Source organism: Marmota flaviventris, chromosome 3, assembly GCF_047511675.1.
Source record: "Marmota flaviventris isolate mMarFla1 chromosome 3, mMarFla1.hap1, whole genome shotgun sequence".
NCBI classification, from domain to species: Eukaryota; Metazoa; Chordata; class Mammalia; order Rodentia; family Sciuridae; genus Marmota; species Marmota flaviventris.
The window spans coordinates 3,684,319-3,704,374 of NC_092500.1; the positions used below are offsets into that span (position 1 = coordinate 3,684,319).

Genomic DNA, 20,056 nt, shown 5'->3' on the forward strand with positions numbered 1-20,056 from the left:
CTCTCTTGTAATTTTAACCCCACCTAATAGATTTAACCTATCTCACTGGACATGGCTAGATACACAGGATTAGTACAGTACTATATCATCCTTTCTACTACGTCTTGATCAAACAAAGGACAGTTATCAATTGTGCATGCCTCTTGCCCTTGCATCATTGCTGCTGGGCCATAGCAGCAATTCCTTCCATCTGACCAGTGCCCAGACAGATGCCAGCAGGTAGAGTGAGGAGATCATGGTGGACAGCACAGCTGTGGCAGTGGGTGACTGCCCCCCCCCCCACACACTGGTCTCTGCCTAGGCTGGGCAAGGTCAGCTGAGTTTACAGTAGGTGGATGACTTTCCTAGACTTGAGACATGGCTATTTAAAGAAACATGACACTGAGCCAAAAAACTGGCGTTGCAGAGCAGCTCCACAGAGAGGCCCGATTTCCCTGCCTGGGATCTGTTTCCTCTGGCAGAGCAACACTCGGGATTGCTGCCCGCGAACAACCAGTATTTTTCATTGTGAAGTAGCATAAGTGTTACCAAGAGTGACAGCTGTCATACCAACATCTGTATGGCACTGTATAGAACATTAGCTATAGCATGGATAGAGCAACTACAGCAGTGTTGAATATTAATTAGTACTATAGAATGCCATCCTATAGTACCAATGAAATCTGATATGCTTGTAATGCTAGATATAATCACATTACTGTGGAGCATATAAAATCATCATCAATGTTTATATAATATACAACGGTGTACACCATAATATCACACAACACTGCCAGGGCTCCCCCATAACTCCGCTCGGTGGCAGCTCCGGCTTAGGCACCTTCCCCCCTTGCAGTGCCCATTTTGACATAATGGAGCTCAAGCTGGCACTGGGATGACAGTTACCAAGTCCCTCAAGAGAGGAGCCCGTAAATGACTGGACACCAGTGGATTAAGTCGAGTACTTACCTCCACAGCAAATTATAGCAGCCACAAAAAGGGAGATGTCACTGTCGTCCAGCTCCAGTGCATTGAACTTCATGGCGAAGTCAAACTTGGGTTCCATGATGTCACAGAAAGGTTTTCTCAGATTTTTCAGGAATTCCCGTGTTATGAAGCCATTGCCATATGCCACCAGCATCCCATCTTTGTTCATCATGGAGGAAAGCATTGTGAATATGGCCTCATAAACGCCATATTTGAGCAAAGTGACTTGGTCATTCAAGTCCAAGTTTGCAAAGCCTGGGATGGCCTTGGCGAACTCCGTGAGCTCTGTGACGGTCTCCACCGACATGCACTGGCAGCAGTGGAAGAAGCGGACCTCGGCCTCCTTGTTCTGGATGCCATTGGCCACCATCTTGGCTACAAGAGTCTTTTCAGCCATGCACAACGTTTCCATGTCATGGATGACAAAAGGCTGAAAAGAAAGACCCTTACATCAGGCAGGCAGGTCATGATGAGCTATCTAAGTGCTGAGTCCTGATATAACTAGGTGCTCTTAGTTATGGTAAACTAGTGAGGAGCTACCAAGTCCAGGTCACAGCCCCATAACTGTGTACACTTTTTAAAAGATGTTAAAACCAAGTTCTGGCGATGGAAGCAGAGACGGTTAGCCACGTTATCAGCATGGGGTGATGTGTCTGGTGAGGCTGAGAACAGGCATGAACCAGCTGCTGGCCAGAATTAACATCTCTGTGCCAAGCAGGAGGAATGACAGCATCTGGGGGATCTGACTTACGGCCTGTCCCACAGCACACACGTGTGCTCACACACACACACACACACTCACCACATCAGTAGGGAAGTGCGGCCAGCACCATTTCAGGGCCCACCTGGCACACTGAAGCACAGAGCAGCAGCAGCTCAGTGGTTTTGAGAATAGTCTGCCAGAGGCCAGACACACCACTGAACACACCCGGCCCCGCGGCCTGAGTGCTCCCTATTTCTGGGCTGCCGAGCATCGCCAGGAGCTGCAGCGTTGAACCTCAGTGAGGGCTGCTGGGTGGGCCTGCAGCACACGTGGATAGGCTGGGGACAAGCAGGCTGCCTGCGAGATGTTTAAGAACTGGAACTTATAGATAGCACAGAAGTAGACAAAAACCTGACTCCACCTGAGGAAAGGCGACACTACCTGTACTTGTGAGTGAGAGCACATTCTCAGCACAAAATTCAAAGCAGCCAGGCGCTGTGGTACACGCCTTTAATCCCAGCTACTCAGGAGGCTGAGGCAGGAGGACCACGAGTTTAAGACCAGCCTGGGCAACTCCGCAAGGCCCTGTCTCAAAAAACAAACAACAACAAAACTGAAAGCCAACTTTCTAAATAGCTCAAATCTGAATAAGGAAGACAAAACAGTCTCTTTCCAACTTTAACCACAAGCCAGATGGGTGGGCACCATGGTGCACACCTGTAATCCCAGCGACCCAGGAGGCTGAGGCAGGAGGATCACAAATTTGGAGCCAGCTGAGCAACCTAATGAAATCCTATCTCAAAAAAAAAAAAAAAAAAAAAAGAAAGAAAGAAAGAAAAGAAAAGGGCTGGGGATGTGGTTCAGTGGTAAGTGCCCCTAGGTTCAATCCCTAGTATTGGGGGGAAAACATCAGGCCAGATAACCATTGTTTTGAAAAAAATTGGAGCATAGTTATGCTTCACAAAAAAAATGAAGCACAGATTTAAAGAATTGATATTCACAGGGTGGACCAGAAAGACACACACAGTGACCTCTGCATCTGTGGGTTCTGCATTCTGCATCCGCAGAGTCCAAAAAAAAATTGGATCAAAAATATTTTTTAAAAAAATTGTGTCTGTACTTGAGCTGGGTGCGGTGGCGCACACCTGTAGTCCCAGTGGCTTTGGAGGCTGAGGAGGAGGATCGCAAGTTCAAACCAGCCTCAGCAAAAGTGAAGCAAAAGTGAAGCACTAAGCAACTCAATGAGACCCTGTCTCTAAATAAAATACAAAACAGGGCTGGGGGTGTGGCTCCGTGGTTGAGTGCCCCTGAATTCAATCCCCGGTACCAAAAAAATAAAAATAAAAAATTTGTGTCTGTACTGAGTCTGTACAAGCTTCTCCCTGCCCACCACCCCCAGCAGTGTTGGGGATGAAACCCAGGGCTTTGCCCACGCTAGGCAAGGGCTTTGCTATTGAGCTACCCCCCCAATCCCCAGACATTTATTTTCTTGTCATTATTCCCTAAACGCAGCATAACAACTACTTCCATAGTATTTATATTGTATCAAGCATTAGAAATCCTCTAGAGATGACCTTCAGTATATGGGAGGATGTGCATAAGTTCTCAGCAAATTCTACCCTATTTTAAATAAGGGTCCTGAGCACCCTGGATTTTAGCATCCATTGGCTTACTGGACTCAGTCCCCCACAAATACAGAGGGAAGACTGTATTTTTGAAGGATAAATGGGAATATTCTCTCAATTACAGGAAAACATACTAGTAGACCACTTTACCTTTATTCAAATAACTGTCATATTTTCTTTCATTTTTCTTTGGTGTCACTGGGGCTCAAACCCTGGGTCTCACTCTACCAAGCAGCTGTGTCCCTGGCCCATAATTGTTTTCTAAAGTACATAAATGAAGGTGTTGAATAAGTAAAGTGGTTCTATGGTTTAAAAAAAAAATTAGAGCAGTTCTGAGTTAAATCTTGGGACCTCCCAGAGTCTTCACCATGGCAAATGTGTACTGCAACTCTTCCAGAATGAGGCTAGGTGAGTGGAGGCTAGAGTACAAGTGGAGGAGGGGGAGGAGGGGGAAGGGGGGAGAGGGAGGAGGGGGGAGGGGATGGGGGAGGAGGGGGGAGACTTTTTTGGGGGTGGGGATAGAGCATCTCACAGGACCAGAGTCAGCCCAGCTACATAATTTTTGTGATTTAAAGTAGCAAAATGAAAAGGTGGGCCCTCTTTGAGAAGGGATTAAGACTTCCAAGACGCGCTGGGGTTCAATTCCTAGTACTACATAAAAATAAATTAATAAAATAAACCTATAAAATGAAAGAATCATATATATAAGTAAAACTACTTCCAAGTCGGCCTCAGTCAGCCCTGGAGAGTGAAGCTGGCGGGTGAGGCTGGCACAGGACAGCACTGTGTGGAAGAGATGCTCAGGAACAGGCAGAGAATGGAGATGTGAGCTAATGCTGTCTCGATTCGTCTTTATAAAACCATCACTTGGATTCTAGAAAGCAGGCCTCATCTAACAGGCAAAATTGGAAACCATTTGATTGGAAAAATGGTTGCTAACATCGAGAACCTAAAGCTTGGTAAGAGAAACTCTGTTGAAACTCCCTCGAAAGTTTGCCACACTGTATCGATGAACATTTTGTAAGGCGATCTTTTTTTTTTTTTTTTTTTTTGTGGTGCTAGGGATTGAACCCGGGGCTTTGTGCATGCAAGGCAAGCTCTCTACCAACTGAGCTATATTCAGCCCCTTGTAAGGTGATCTTTAAAACCCATGCATCTTGTGCTTAATTCTGAAATGAGTTTTTTTTTTTTGTACTAGGGATTGAACCCAGGGGTGCTTAACCACTGAGTCATATCCCCAGCTCCCTAAGTACCTTTTTCTTTTCTTTTTGTGAGATAGGGTCTAAGTCCTTAAGGCCTCTCGGAGTTGCTGAGATGGCTTTGAACTTGCTATTCTCCTGCCTCAGCCTCCTGAGCAGCTGGGATTACAGATGTGTGCCACCACTCCTGGCTGTAATGTGCTTTTTATAATGATAGATCAGACATCACAGCCTGCCATTTCAATAAAGCATGCTGCAGATTTTGGACAGCGGGAGACAAAAAGTGCCAATTTCCCCAAAACCACTCTGAGGTAAGACCAGAGAGTGCCCCTACTTGACCCAGCACTGTCCCTGCTCACACATTGCTGGGTTCTACGGTGCCCAAAGACATCACTCACGAGAATCAGTCTCTAAAGTGTACTTCGACATTGAAAAGTCAGGCCACTGGTCTGTCTGGAAAAAATTAAATGTGAATCCTTGGTAGAACTGCTTTGGGTAAAACTAGCAGGCTCTGGTTATGCTTGCCTATAAATTCCTATACACAGTATTAAACTCCGTGTTCTTCAATATGAAAATGCCGTAAGGGGCAGGTATAATATTTGACCTTAATACAGCAGCAAGCCCACAATATGGTAGGAGGTGACATCCATCAGGAGAAGCAGTTCTGCCCCGACACACTACTTGGGGACACCTTTACTCCACAGACTCTGAAATGTTGAGGACACGTCTTTCAGAATGACTTTCAGAACCTGACATGAGTGCGATGCCCCCGTCATTACTGTATTCATGGGACTGAATGAGGCTCTGGTTCGTGAGGCTGACATGCAACAGTACTGGGCATCCAGCCGTGTGAAGGCCTGCGTTCAGGCCCCTGCACTCGACACTATGTGATCATGACCTTACACTTTGAATTTCTACAGTCTAAATATTTAGTGCCAAGGGTTTGTTTGGTTGGTTTCACCACTTTTCAGAAGGTACAGCCAGCTCTCCAAACTAAGAGCAGCTGCCTGAGCAAGTGTGTGCATGCCTGAGTGTGCCTGAGTGTGGAGCAGGTGCACAAGCGTGTGCGAGCATGCCCGTGGAGGGAAGCAAACATCCCAGGACAGCTGCTGGCCCTTGAGAGCTCCTGACCCACCTAGGATCGCTCTAAGAAGCTGTTGAAACACCTCTGTGGAAGCCATGCCCAGAGGAGACCCCTGTTCCCTCTTGCCCCTCCACCCTGCTTCCACTGGGTCACCCTCAAGTCAAGGGGCAGCAAGTTTCCCTCCACTCTGGCCCCATCACTAAGGGCCCTGACCATTTTCTGGTACAAGGACCTGAAACCTCAGGGGCCGAGACCAGTCCCAGGTCCAGACAGAAGCAGAAGTTCTCACGTGTTTCCTCAGCTAAAACCCACCTTTCATCAAAGCAGTGTGGCCTCCCTGCAGCTGCCTCCCCTCCCAGCAGTGTCCAGGGACTTTGCTGCAGGTGACTGGTCTGCATAGAGCAAAGGAACGGTCTTCCACAGGCCGTGCTCAGTCCCCTATTTCTAGAAAACCACAGGAGCCTTTGACATGCCACCTGTCCAGCACCTACTTGTCCCCATTAAGGTAGGGAATGGTTTAGGGCCAAGTGCTGGTCAGAGCTTAGGAGGGGGCTGGTGGCTACTCGCACCCGCCCAGCAGATCTGCAAGGAGCAGGAGGAGGACTGCACTGAGGGCCGAAGGGCCACCTTTCCCCAGCACACTGGTCATATTTGTCCTGGTTGTGCAATTCATGCTCCTCCTGAAGCAGAAGCAGAAATGAAGTCAGCTGCAGGCTTCAGGCCTGAGGCTGGCGGCCTCTCTACAGCTCTGCTGGAGGCTGGAGGCGGCCAAACCTGATGAAGCAGTCACTGAGTATTGGGCTACTGGGCAGGGACAGAGTGAATGCCTGGTCTCCCTAGCAGAGTTCTCACCAACAGATGGGACTGCTTTCTAAATCAGCAAGCTAGAGACTGGGGCCTTCCCCAGCCCCTGGCAGAGACAAAACCAGAACTCTGTGAAGAGTTCTTGGGCAGTGTGTCCTGGTGGAGGGCACCCTGCCAGTCAGGCCTCTCCCAGGCTGGGTGCAGATGGAGGAGCAGAGAGGAGGCCTGTGGTGAAGGCCAGGTGCTCTGTAAGCCTGCCAGCAGATGGGCAGGACCCATGGTGGGACATGACCTGGCCTGGAGCTGACAGTGTGGTCAAATGCAACGAGTGACCTGCAGCTGGACATTGCAGGGTGCCTGGCACAGAGATGTGTGGGCAAGAGCAGGCATCTGGCTCTTTGCCAAGTGAACCCCAACCTAGATGGTAACCTAGTGCATTTCTCCTGTGTCAGTGTCCTCAAGAGTCTGACTGCCCCAGCTCTGGCCGAGGCTGGGGGAATTCCTCATGGAGCTTGTGGATCTCAGTGGAGAGAAGCAGAGGAAACTGTGGGGACCAAATCAGCATCAAAGATCAGTATTTTATTAAGTGTAAAAGTGACTTTTAAGTGTGCTTCAAATTCTTTAAATTCAAGGGAGAAATGTAAGATCTCAAACGGAAGTTTTGGTTCTCCTAATTTGGGGTTCTCTTAGCCATCTCCGGGACAGAAATGTAAAGTTAAAGGCTACTCCCTCCACTTCACCCTACAATCCAGAAAGGGGCCACCTGGTGTGGTGCTTGCTGGAGACTTTAAAAATCTCTCATCCTATTTGACTGGAGAATGCATGGAAGAATTCAAAGGCTCAGTAAAAGAGAGGTTTGGTTTGGTCATGAAATTAAGCAGCTCATGAAATCCTTTATTTTACTGTGACTAAAAATTCTAGCTTATAATTCCCAATAAGGAATGTTTCGGTATTCATTAACACAGATTAAACCTGTCATACCATGCTCAAAGGGGAAGGCAGAATGACGTGTGACCACCCTAGGACCAAGCCCTGTGAAAGCTGATGGGACACCACTCCTGACATGGAGACAGGTGCATAAGCCTGCAGGGGGTGGGGAGAGGGTACATCTTAGCTGTCCCTAAAAAGGTCCAGAACTATCCACAAAGTCAGCCGAGTTTCTAGAAACAAAGGAGCCTTTCTAGGGCTTCCTCACTGCAGGGAGGGAAGGCAGGAGGTGTTGGGGACTGGAGGGAAGGTGGAAGCCAGTGGGCCAGTTTTAGGGGAAAGGATATGAGGGCATATTTTGAATAAAAAGTGAACACATTAATTTTCTGGCCTCAAATAAAGATTTTTTTTTTAATGCACCTAAGAAACAATGCTGGCTAGGCATGGTGGTGCATACCTACAATCCCTGCAACTTAGGAGGCTGAGGAAGGAGGATTGCAAGTCTGAGGCCAGCCTGGGCAACTTAGCAAGACCCTCAGCAAATTCGTGAGACCCTGTCTCAAAATAAAAAATGAAAAGGCCTGGGAAAGTGGCCCAGTGATTCAGAGCTCCTGGTTCACTCCCCTGGGGTCCCTGGCAGCACATGAACCAGACCTCTCTCAGTGTGTCAGCTACACGGCCTTGATGAGCACTTGCTTGCTAGGCGTTCCAAGGTGCACTCAAGCAAGAAGCGTTGCTCTAAAGCTACATGTTAGTCTGGGAATGAACCGTCTGCATTCCCACTGCCTTTCATTTGCCTTTGGGATGAACACCATCTTTCCCACACTGAGGTTTCCTGGGTCCCTCTCTACAGCACTGATTGAGGCGTTGCCAGGGGAATACTTGAGACCCTACCAAAGGGCAGCAAAGGCACCTACTGGATTGTGGCCCGTCTTTCCCGCGAGGATGACTCGGGCTTTGACCTTGTTCATTTGAAAGTTCTTCAAGTAGGCCTCGTAAATTCTCTTGGCAAGAGACTTGAGATCTGCAGTTTCAGAATCTTCTACATCATGTTCACAGGTAAGAATTTCTGCTTTCAATTTTGCTTTCTCAGATCTTGGCATTCGTCCAAAACGAATTGCTGAGGTGGGGGTGGGGACAACGGGAAACAAACATAAATAAGCAACGTGGGGAGAAGATCAGGCAAAGGTCAGCAGGTTGAGGAGGGCCGGCCAGCAGCTCCTGGTGTCACACTGCGCGAAGGGGCCTTACGGGGGTCCAGCCCACTCCTACTGCCACGCGACCTTCTACCAAGGAGAGAGAAAACAGCCCAGCCTCCAGAAAGCTAGGTTTCTAAAAGAAGGTTAAAATAAAAGCTAACGCCATCCCTCGCGTCATCAGCAGGACAGCCGACTGTCCTCGGGTGGAGTGGCCTTCATGGTGGGGGTTGAAAAGAGTGAGCAGAGACGAGCCTGCGGGAGCCCCTCCTTTACACGACCTACGCGCGGAAGCCAGCCATTCTAAGATCGCATCTGGCTGAAGCAGAGTGTGACGAACCCCGAGCATGGCACATGCCAAAGCTGGCCCGCACCTCACAGGGAGTGGCCCTCCTGCCACCCTGGTGAGAGCACTGCCCACCGCGTGAGGCTTCCAAGACATCCCCGCACAGGTGCTCTGCCCAGCCACTGCTGTGTCCTCCCCACATCTGTGTCCTCAGGCTTCTCTGGGTACAGGAAGACTCAGGCCTGGCATGTTCCCAGCATCTCATGCAAAACCTGGTCCATTCTGAGGACTGGGAAGTGGACTGCGGCACGGACAGCGCTGTGCGGGCAGCCTTACCTACCGTTGTGTGACATCCCAACGGACAGGCACTTGTGGAAGCGACAGTACTGGCACTTATTCCGATTCTTTTTCTGGATCTTGCAGTTGCGGTCACATTTGTCATATACCAGCTTTAGCCGGATAGTTCTCCGAAAGAAACCCTGCAAGAAGAATGTGTGGCTCATTAAGAACAGGCATGGCTGGGACACCTTGAGATCTTCACTCACCTGTTCTGTTCATTTGTTGTCTCTTTTTAAATGACCTGTGTTTAGAGAGACAATCTTCTTAAAAGTCTCACATAACTGGGACAGATAGAAAACTTTAGCTTTTCATTGCACTTAAAATGAACAACAATAAATGAGGCAGATTCAAAGTAATTTCAAAATGTCCCATTGTGAACATGCCTAGATCTCTCAAACGCCATATGTACAGAGTACCAAACCTGAGAATGTGTGTGCAGAGCCATCACAAAAGGGCGTGATACTTCAGCAGACCTGCAGGATGTGACAGGTCAGGGTCCTTCTGTAAGGACTGGTCTAGGAGCAGCTGCTGGACCACAGAGCCTGCCTTGTGTACTCCTGGTCCTGATCATGTTTGTCTGGCTAAGATATGCATGGGGTGTGGGTGGCTCCAATGGAGAGGTCCCCTGAATACAGGGATGAAGTGCCAGAGGCTCAGAAATGGTGGCAGAGGAGCTGAGCCGAGGTGCTGCCCTCCTGGGCCAGGCACTGTGGGGCCTGAGCAGAAGTCTGGACTCCTGGCGTCGCCAGATCCTCACCTGCTACATGGGAGCAAGAGCCTTACCTGGCCCAATCAGAGGGTCAACAGATAAGTGGGTAGACACGCTCCACATTAAAGCTGGTTTTCTGTCCAAGGACACCCTTATCTCAGTTATGTACAAGCTGAAGTAGAGCAACCTGCCGGACTCTGCGATGGGAGGAGTCAGCCCGTCCCGGGGATCAGTACCCCTCTGCGCCTTCTTCAGGTCTCTCAGCAACAGACATCTGTGTCGGAGACAGCAGTAGGCCCCCCCACCCTCACCCGTGCCACTGTACCTTGCAGCCTTCACATGCGTGGACCCCATAGTGGTAGCCCGAGGCCTTGTCCCCACAGATCCTACACTCGATGTTCAGTGTGCCACTGGGAGGCTCATCCACGCTGCCAGGAACCACAGGGTAACTAACTGAAGAGGGACTCGAAGCTGGAGAGAGGGTGTCTACAGAAAGAAGAGGAACGTGTATGAACATTCCCGGTGTCACGCCCTGTGGAAGCCAGGCCCTTCTGCCGCGGAGGCACATCGTGTGTGGTGTAAGCCGGGCAGCTGCCCATCCTGCGCTGGCCCTGTCCCTGGGCCATCCTCTCTCTGCTCCCTGAGGACCATAGTGCTGGGCTCGGGAGCTGCTGTGCTCTAGTTGGCACCTGCTGAACTGTGTCCTGGGCTGCACAGTGTCACGGTGGCCTTTGACGGGCCTCCGCCTGTGGGCTCCACATGCCTCTGCAGAACTCCTTCCTTCCAGCAGTTCTTCTGCAACAGTCAACACAGGAAACGGGGGCAGAACACAGGACTAAAACCTCCACGGGCAACCCTGCGAGCATAATCCAGGGGAGAGAAGTGAAGTAAGCTGGGACTTGGGGAAGTTCAGAACTTCTGTTAAGAAAATGAAAAGCAAACCACAGACTGGGAGAAAGTGTTCACAAATCCCATCTGAGACTTACATCCAAAATCCACAGAGGAGCCGTGAACTCAGAAATAAGAAACAAGCAACTCGATTAAAATGGGAGAAAGATCTGAAGAGACACTTCTCCCAAGAAGCAAGACAGACGGCTAGAGAGTCCACGAAGGGAGGCTTCACAGCACCTGTCCCCAGGGAACTGTGAGCCCAAGCAGCGGTGGCACATCACTACGCGCCCATTAGGCTGTTGAGAACTTCTAAACACCTAACAATGGCTGACCCTGGTGAGGACCTGGAGCAGCGGGTGCTTCTGGCTGCTGGTGGGATGCGGCCTGGAGGACCCTGGAGGACTGCGGGGCAGTTTTTGGCAAAGCCAAACAGTCTTATAATGGGAACTGCAGTTCTAGGTACCTGCCCAACTGATTTGGAAACTGTATCCATACAGAGAACCACACATGAATGTTTATAGCAGCTTTTTTATTTTATTTCATTTTTTCACTATTGGAGATTGGACCCAGGGCCTTACACGTGCTAGGCAAACGCTCTGCCACTATATTCCCAGTCCCTTTTACTTTGAGACAGGGTCTCCCTGAGTTGCTCAGGCTGGCCTGGAACTTGAGATCTTCCTGCCTCAGCCCCCCAAGTACATAGGATTTAGGCATGTGCTACCATGCCTGGCTAGTTTTATTCTTAATTTCCAAAATAGGAAGCAACCAAGATGTCCCTCAATAGGTGAAGAGATAGATTGTGGTACATCCATACAACGGAACATTATTCAGTGTAAAAAGACATGAGCTCTGAAGTTGTGGGAGACATGGATGCTCCCTGTCAAGTGAAAGGGGCAATCTGAAGAGCCCTCGTGACTCCAGGCACACGGTGTTCTCAAAGAGGCTGCACTCTGGTGATGGTCAAAAGGTCAGCTGCTGGCTTGGGGCTGGGGAGGCAGGGCCGAACAGGTGGAGAGCAGGTGCTCTTGAGTGGAGAATGTAGGGGGCAATACATGGCACTGTGCTTGCCAAATCCCACAGAGTTTGACACTTGAGAGCGAACGTTAAGGCAGGAGGAGTCTGGATCCCAGGGTGGAGTGCAGAATGGGAGGAAGCCATCCCACTGAACTGTGTGTGTAAGAAACCCCTCACTAAAGGAGGCGGGGGAACAGGAAACCATAGCCCGTCAGACTGAAGGCACCGGGTCTGCCCAACCCAGTTGACAGAGTGGTCTTCCTAGGAGCACGGGTCAACCATCCAAGGCCACTGTGCAGGCAAGCTGGAAATGAGCTATTAAGTAAGTGGGTGGATAACGGGAGCCAGGTTTCTCTCTGCAGGAGGGTGAGGTTACAGGTAGGCAAGAGGAGGGGTTCAGATGATCCATGTGGTGTGGATTAACGTCACGGGCCGCAGTGTGAACTCATGTTTAGTTTAACATAGATACTGATGGGTGGTGGGGAAGACTGACAGATATGTGTGCGCACATGTGCATTATTAACACAGAGATGGGTGCATGTGGAAAGATGTGCAGATTCGTGTGTATATGCGTGTGCTCATGTATACATATACACATGTCTTTGCTCTTTCAGCTGAGAAAGGTCAGGGTCCTTCTGACACCCTTATCTCAGTTATGACCTTAGAAAAAAAGGTCACCTTTAGAAAAAAAAGACACTTCATCACAACCTGACATGCCCAGAGCCAAAAGGACGTGGGGCACAGAGGGGTTGGGTACAGTCCCCCTCCCACAGTAGACAGTCCCAGAATTTGTGGAGCATCTTCAGGTGCAGCCTCTACTCAGAGGGTCTTGCCTCAGCAGTGAGGGGAGATCAGCTCCCAAACAAGGACTGCCATGGTCCTCTCCAACAACGCTCAACAGCTCGGCCTGAAAGGATCGAATGTTTCCAAGTAACTCAACGGCACCCCAGAAAGCAGCTTAGGAATATAAAAGTACCCACCACCCAACAAAGTTCACCACATGTGGAATCCAACCCAAAACATGACAAGACATACAAGTCAGAAAAATGTGGCCCAGGATGAGAAAAATCAATGAACTGGAAGAAGAACTACGTAGGCTAGAATTCCTAGCCAAGAACTGAGCATATTCCGAATGTTCAAAAAGCTGGATCAAAGCCCGGCTGCGGGGCCGAGAGAAGGAGGAGGACAGAACCACGACGTCTGTGTGGAGGGCACACGAGAAGCTCTGACACCCAGAGGAAAAGACCAGAAAACCTGAAGACACAGCAGCACCGACTTCCAACAACAAGGTCGTATGAAGACTTTCAGACTCAGGAGCTGGGCCTCCCGACCAGCAGACCCCATGACAAGGAGCACCACAGGAAACCCCCCAGAAGGGAGCCAGGCCAGGTGGGAATGTGGCACACAAGGGCATCAAGAGCACCAGGAAAGGTGCTTCTGTGGTACATTAAGTGACTCTCCTTCTGTTTAAGTGTCCTAAAAAGATAACTGGCCATTCAAGGTAAGCAACAGCAACACGCTGCGACGTTCTTAACGCAGTGGAGATAAAACAATGCCACAAATGCACGAAAGGAGGCGTGGAAGCCTGTGTCTGCAAGGTTCCCACAGCAATGTCAAGCAGGGTGGTGTCACCTGAAGGCAAACTGAGAAGATAAAGATGTGTGCCACAAGCCCTGGGGCAACCACCAGAATAACAGATTTATTTTGTTTTTTGGTGCTAGGGATCAAACCCAGGCTCTTGTGCATGCAAGGCAAGCACTCTACCAACTGAGCTGTCTCCCCAAGCCCCAAAATAATAGTTTTGAATCCAACCCACCACATAAGTTAAAAGAAAAACAATGGGAAAACATACACCAAGTTAAAACATAGGCCATGTTAACAATGGTCAGGAGAAAGTTGCAGTGGCTACATTACTATCAAAGTCGTGACCAGGAGAAAGAGATTTACCAGGGATAAAGCAGATCAGAGAGACCAGCTCATCATGAAGACACAATAATGCTAAAGGGTTACACATCTAAGAACAGAGCCCCTAAAGCTGTGAAGCAAAGCCCGTAGGACTGACAGGAGAAACACTGTCCCAACCGGAGTGGGAGGGGCCGGCGACCTCGCTCAATTACTGATCACATAAGCAGGGGGACACGGAAGATAATACTACTGGCCAAGTCCATCTGCCTGGTGTCCATGGGACACCCCCCCAGCAACTGCAGAGCACACGCCCTTCTCCAGGGCACATGGGACGTTTACTAAGCCAGCCACACTCTGGACATAAGACGGCTCTTAATAAATTCAAAAGGATTTAAGGCATCCAAAGTATGTCCTCTGGCCACTATGGAACTAAATTAGACATCAATAACAGAAATGGATCTGGAAAATCCTCGAATATTTAGAAATTCAAAAATAATCACTAATTAACCTACAGAGTCTCAAGTCAACCACAACTTCAGGGGCTGGAAAGGAGAGAGGAAGACCCAACATCAGGAGAAGGAAGGAAACAACAGAGACTACAGTGGGAATCCAAGGACAGAAATGCAAAACAGCAAAAAATGATGAAACCTACAGCCAGGGTTTTGAGAGAGCAATGAATTCACAAGCATCTAGCTAGATGAATGAGGACAGGGAGGAGACACAATTTTGAATATCAGATATTATACCAAAATATTAAATTATCTATCTCTCTATCTCTCTCTCTCTCTCTCTCTCTCTCTCTCTCTCTATATATATATATATATATATATATATATATATAAATCAGAGAGGCAATATCTCATAGATTCTATACACACCAAAGATCATAAGGGAACGCATGAAAAACTTCATGCCAATAAGTTCAACAATCTGGATGAAGTGGACACACTCCTGGAAAAACACAAATTGCCAAACCTCATTCAAGAAGGGGGAGAGCAACTGAACGGCCCTCTAAACGCTGAAGACACTGAATAGGTAGGTAGACAAGCCATCCCACAGAGAACTCCAGACCAGGTGGATTTGTCTGTGACATCTCCATGCATGTAAGGGACAACAAACAGTTCTGCAGATGCCCTTCCATAGAACCCAAGAGGATTCCTCATTCCACTAAGCAAAGATTCATCAAGACCAGAAAAACATATTGCAAGAAAAGAAAACTAGGACCAATATCCTGCAGAAACATGGGAATGCAAGGTTGGCTTAATATTTCAAAAAGATAACTCACCATATTGACAACTAAAAAAGAAACACCTTTTGGTCACCTTACCAAATGCACAAAAAGTCTTTCCCAAATCCAACATCGATTCCTGATAAACGCTCATAGCATACTAGGTATGGAAGGGAATGTCCTCACCCTGAGAAAGGGTGTTTGAGAAAAACTAGCTAACATCACATCCAGTGGTGAAGACTGATGCGTTCCCCCTAAATAGGGAACAAGGAGAGGATGTTTACCACTTCTACTTAACTTTGTGTGCTAGAATTCTAACCTGTGTGATAATGTAAGAAAAATGAGCAGAAGACATCCAGCTGGAGGAGGAGGCAGAGAGTGTAACTATCTATGTAAAAATCCTGAAGAATCTATAAAAAAGCTACTAGAACTAACTAGTGACTTAGCAAGGGTACAGGATACTAGGTCAATGTCTAAATAACAGCTGCATTTCTATGTATATGTATGGAAACAAACTAATACAAATTAAAATGTAGCTCAGTGATAGAGTGCTTGCCCCGTACATGTGAGGCCCTGGGTTTGATCCTCAGCACCACATAAAAAAATAAGTAAATAAAGATATTGTGTCCATCTACAACTAGTATTTTTAAAAAATTAAAATGTAAAAATAAATGCTGTTTACAATGGCACCAACAATATGAAATAGAGATAAATCTGACCAAACAAGTGAAAAGTGTATACTAGAAACTAAAAAATGTGCTGAGAGAAATTGAAGAAGACCTACATAAGTGAGGAATAATCATGTGTGTGGATCTGAAGGCCCAACCTTGGGGAGATGTCAGTTCTCCCCCATAGACTACAGATTCAGGACCTTAATGGGCTTTTTGGGTCAGAAATGACAACTGATTCTAAAACGTGCCTGGAGGGCTGGGCTCTAGCTCAGTGTCAAGGCGCTCGCCTAGCACGTGTGAGGCAGGGGTTGGCCCTTAACACCACGTAGATATAAACAGTACAGGCATGCTGTCCATCTACGACCAAAAAATAAATAAAAAGGTACATGGAAATGAAAAGAATATGGGCTGAACAAAAAATATTTGGATAAGAAGAATAAACTTATTTCTGGCGACTTCAGGGTTTCTTATAAAGCTACAGTCACATGAGGACATTGTAGGATCAGTGTCCAAAGAAACAAACAAACCAGGGAGTTGCATAAAGAGCTCAGAAATATCTGATCAACAATATATAATAAACTGCTTTTCACAAAAGTACAAGGAAATTTAATGGGGACAGTAGACTTTCTAATAAATGGCACCGAACAACTGCAAATGAGAAAGCAAGCAAAGAAGGAAGAAAGGAAGGAGGGAGGGAGGGAAGGAAGGAGGGAGGGAAGGAGGGAGGGAGGAAGGAGGGAAGGAAGGAAGGAAGAAAAGGAAGGAGGGAGGGAAGGAAGGAAAAAGGAGGGAAGGAGGGAGGGAGGAAGGAGGGAAGGAAGGAAGGAAGAAAGGAAGGAGGGAGGGAAGGAAGGAAAAAGGAGGGAAGGAGGGAAGGAAGGAAGGAAGGAAGGAAGAAAAGGAAGGAGGGAGGGAAGGAAGGAAAAAGGAAGGAAGGAAGGAGAGAAGGAGAGAAGGAGGGAGGGAGGGAGGGAGGAAGGAGGGAGGGAAGGAAGGAAGGAGAGAAGGAAGGAGGGAAGGAAGAAAGGAAGGAAGGAGGGAAGGAGGGAAGGAAGGAGGAAGGGAAGGAGGGAAGGAAGGAAGGAGGGAAGGAAGGAAGGAGGGAGGGAGGGAGGGAGGGAGGGAGGAAGGAAAGATAGTTTGATCCACATGCAAAAATTAAGTCAATGGATCTCAGCCTTAAGATGTGACCGTGGGTCAGGCATATTTCTTAGCTGTGACACAAAAAACACGACCCATGAAAGAAAATACTGGAAATAAAATCGGAAAGAAAATAAATTGGACTTCAACAGAAATCAGCACTGATTTTTTTCTTTAAGGTACTGGGGATTAAACTCAGGGACACTTGACCACTGAGCCACATGCCCAGCCCTATTTTGTATTTTATTTAGAGATGGGGTCTCACTGAGTAGCTTAGTACCTCACTTTTTCTGAAGCTTTGAACTCGCAATCCTCCTGCCTCAGCCTCCTAGGATTACAGGCATGTGCCACTGCGCCTGGCTCAGTACTGCCTTTTGAAAGGTCCAGCTAACAGAAAGAAAAGACACACCACAAACTGGGGGACATTTGTAAATCCCATATCTGATAAAGCAAATAAACTCCCAATAGTCAATAGTGAGAAAAGAAACAACCAACTAAAAAAATGGGGAAAATATTTGAACAGGAACTTCACCAAATAAAACAGAGAACAAAGAAGCACAGGAAAAGATGTTAGTATCATTTGTCATCTGAGAAATGCACACTGAAAGTACCACAATGAGATGCCATTTCACAGCTCTCAGGGTGGCTCAAATTTAAAAGGCTGACTCCATCTACCGTCCATGAGGTGTGGAGGAAAGGCAGAGCACTTCAGAAAATGTCTTGGCAGTTTCTTAAAAAGTTACACAAACACAAGTCGCAGCCATTCTGTTCCTAGGTATTTACCAAAGAGAAACGAAAGCAGATGTCCACACAGAGCCTCGTGTGTTCACAGCAGCTCCACCTGCAATGGCCGCAAACTGGACATGACCCAACCTTCACCAGCAGGTGCTTGGACTAATAAGTTGTGGTCAATCCATGCAACAGGTAAAAAAGAACGAAGTTCTGACACGTGCACAGTGCAGACGGATCTCAAAGGAATTCTGCTAAGCCAGAGAAGTCCAACTGCAAAGTAAGATCCCATTTATATAAAATTCCAGAAAAGACAGACTAACCGCGAGTGAGGGATCCGTGGTTGCTCAGCACAGGAGGGAGGCAGGGAGTTGGGGAAGAGGAGCTACGAAGGAGGGCCAGTAAACTTTGGGGTGACGGACAATGTCACTACTTTGATTGCGATGATGATTTCACAGGGGTGTGTGTGTGTGTGTGCACGCACACAACAAATTTTATACTTTAAATGTATGCAGTTTGTCATAGTCAATTATATGTCAGTAAAGCTGGGGAGAAGAAGGAGGAAAAAGATACCGGCTGAGTGAGCCAGCTCCCCACCTGGTCTTTTAAGTAAAGTATGAAGTGAATATATTTTACATACAGTCAGTCCTTCTACATGAGCAGCTTACATAACTGCAGAAATACTGTCCAAAGGATCAGGTCAGATACAAAGATGAAAAATCTAATTCACGAATAAGAAATCATCTTTAAGAACTGTTGGGGAGGGAGATAGAGTGGGTCTCACGCAGCCACTGCCCTAAAGGCCAGTCCAGAAACCAAGGGCCTGTGTCCAGCACTCCAGTGATCATTATTTCTAAGTTCCTTTTCTTAATTTTTTTAAAAAATATTTATTTTCTAGTTGTAGCTGGACACAATACCTTTATTTCACTTATGTATTTTTATGTGGTGCTGAGGATCGAACCCAGGGTCTCGCACATGTGAGGCGAGCGCTCTACCACTGAGCCACAACCCCCCCCCAAGTCCAGTACTCTCTGTCTCGCCCCACTGAAGACCCTCCAGGAGCCGGAGAAATGAGAGAAGATGAGGAAACACTCGGATCCAGGAGCCAGCACCAGGGGTCCCCGAAGGCGAAAGAGCAGAGACCAAAGGCTGCCAGGGAGGACCTCTCTGTGTTCCCTGGGGACCCGACATCTCACACTCGGGGTGGAAGCCCACACCCTGTTTACCCCCACGAGCTGCTCCAACTAGTCCAAAGCCACTCCCCTTCATCCCCAGCAGCGTGTGCGGTCAGTTCCACCCCCGAGGGAGCTTTCCTCCAACTGAGGATGCGGGTGGCCTCACTGGCCTGGAGTGGCGCAGACGCTGCCTGTCAAGACTAATGGCCCCATGGTTTCTCCCTTCCCAGTGATGCTGCAGGTTACCTGAGCAGACTCCCGTCTTACTCCCATAGACCTGTGTCGCCTGACACCTGTTGTGGTTCTCAATGTGACATAGAAAGTAGAGATATGGTTAATACTGATTTCCATGTTTAAAAAAAGGAGTCACCTTTATTACAATAGGAATCTCTGCTTTAAAGAAATACACATGGAACTTTAAAGGTGCCGCCGACTGTCTTCACTGAATTCCCAGCCTTGCTAGATCTGTGCACAGCATTTACAAGAAGGCATATATGACAAGCAAGACGTGCCCCAAATCTTCCTGGTCCCCATGGCTGTGATGCGTTATCACACCAAGGTTTCTTTTCAAAAAGGCGTGACTTCCCGTGAAAGAGAACAGCTTTCTCTACAGAAATGATTTCTAGATCAAGCTTTCCAGGACGCAGCACACTTACCTGTGATGACGGATCCATCTGACCCAGGACCGCTTCCTAAATACTGGTATTCTGTGAAACTGAAGCTTCCAGAACTGTCCTCCCCGATGGACTGAGATATGTCTTGAATGTTTCCCATCTCTTGTAGGAATTCTTCAGATAACGGGCTTTCCAGGCCATCAGCCTCGAGCGGAGAGAGGGGGCAGATGGGGCTCTCCGTGTCCACCATGTTGACTAGCTGGAGCTGGTCACCCTCAGCTCTGACCTGTAGGAGGAAGGAAGTCATCAGTGAAACTAACAGAAGAGATCTGGGTTTTGTTTACAGGTGAAAACATTGTTCATCGCTGAGGACGAACCTGAAGTCAGAAACCGAACAGTAACTCTGTTGGCATCTTTGAGAAGCACATTGAGACAGGATCTTCAAACAACCAAGGTACGAGGGGCCCACCTGTGCAGCCAGAGCCAGTCACCGCTTCCCACCCACACACCACAGCGAGCCAGGGCTGGGGACACAGGTGGACAGAGACACAGTCCCTGCTCCTGGAGCATCCCTTCTTGGGGACACAGATGGGAGGCAAATCAATGTGAGGTGGGCTTCCTAGTGGACAACAGGAGAGAGTGGACGAGGGGTGGACACAGGGGAGGCAGGAAAGCCAGGCTGACCAGGGCACGGTGGGGACTGGGGCGAAGGAGCCAGCTGTGCAGGCCTCTTGGGAGAGAATGTTCCAGCAAAAAGAACACCAAGTGCTGGGGCGTGCTGGCATATTCCAGGGAGAACGAGGAGGCCGCGGGCTCCGGCAGAGGGACGGGGAGGGCCGAGCACTCAGGCC

At 48.3% G+C, this 20,056-nt stretch overlaps 1 protein-coding gene across 5 annotated transcripts in view; it reads right to left on the reverse strand.

Moving 5' to 3' along the window:
- Positions 1-20,056, reverse strand: part of Ppara (peroxisome proliferator activated receptor alpha) — a 59,124-nt gene that overhangs the window by 8,015 nt on the left and 31,053 nt on the right. For all 5 annotated transcript variants that reach the window (XM_071609391.1, XM_071609390.1, XM_071609392.1 and 2 more), the window contains 5 exons: positions 19,248-19,491; positions 10,164-10,324; positions 9,131-9,269; positions 8,226-8,428; positions 949-1,396 (listed from right to left, as the gene is read on the reverse strand). In XM_071609391.1, the coding sequence (XP_071465492.1) occupies positions 949-1,396; positions 8,226-8,428; positions 9,131-9,269; positions 10,164-10,324; positions 19,248-19,455 (1,159 nt within the window). In that variant the 5' untranslated portion in view covers positions 19,456-19,491. The remainder of the gene's footprint in view (positions 1-948; positions 1,397-8,225; positions 8,429-9,130; positions 9,270-10,163; positions 10,325-19,247; positions 19,492-20,056) is intronic.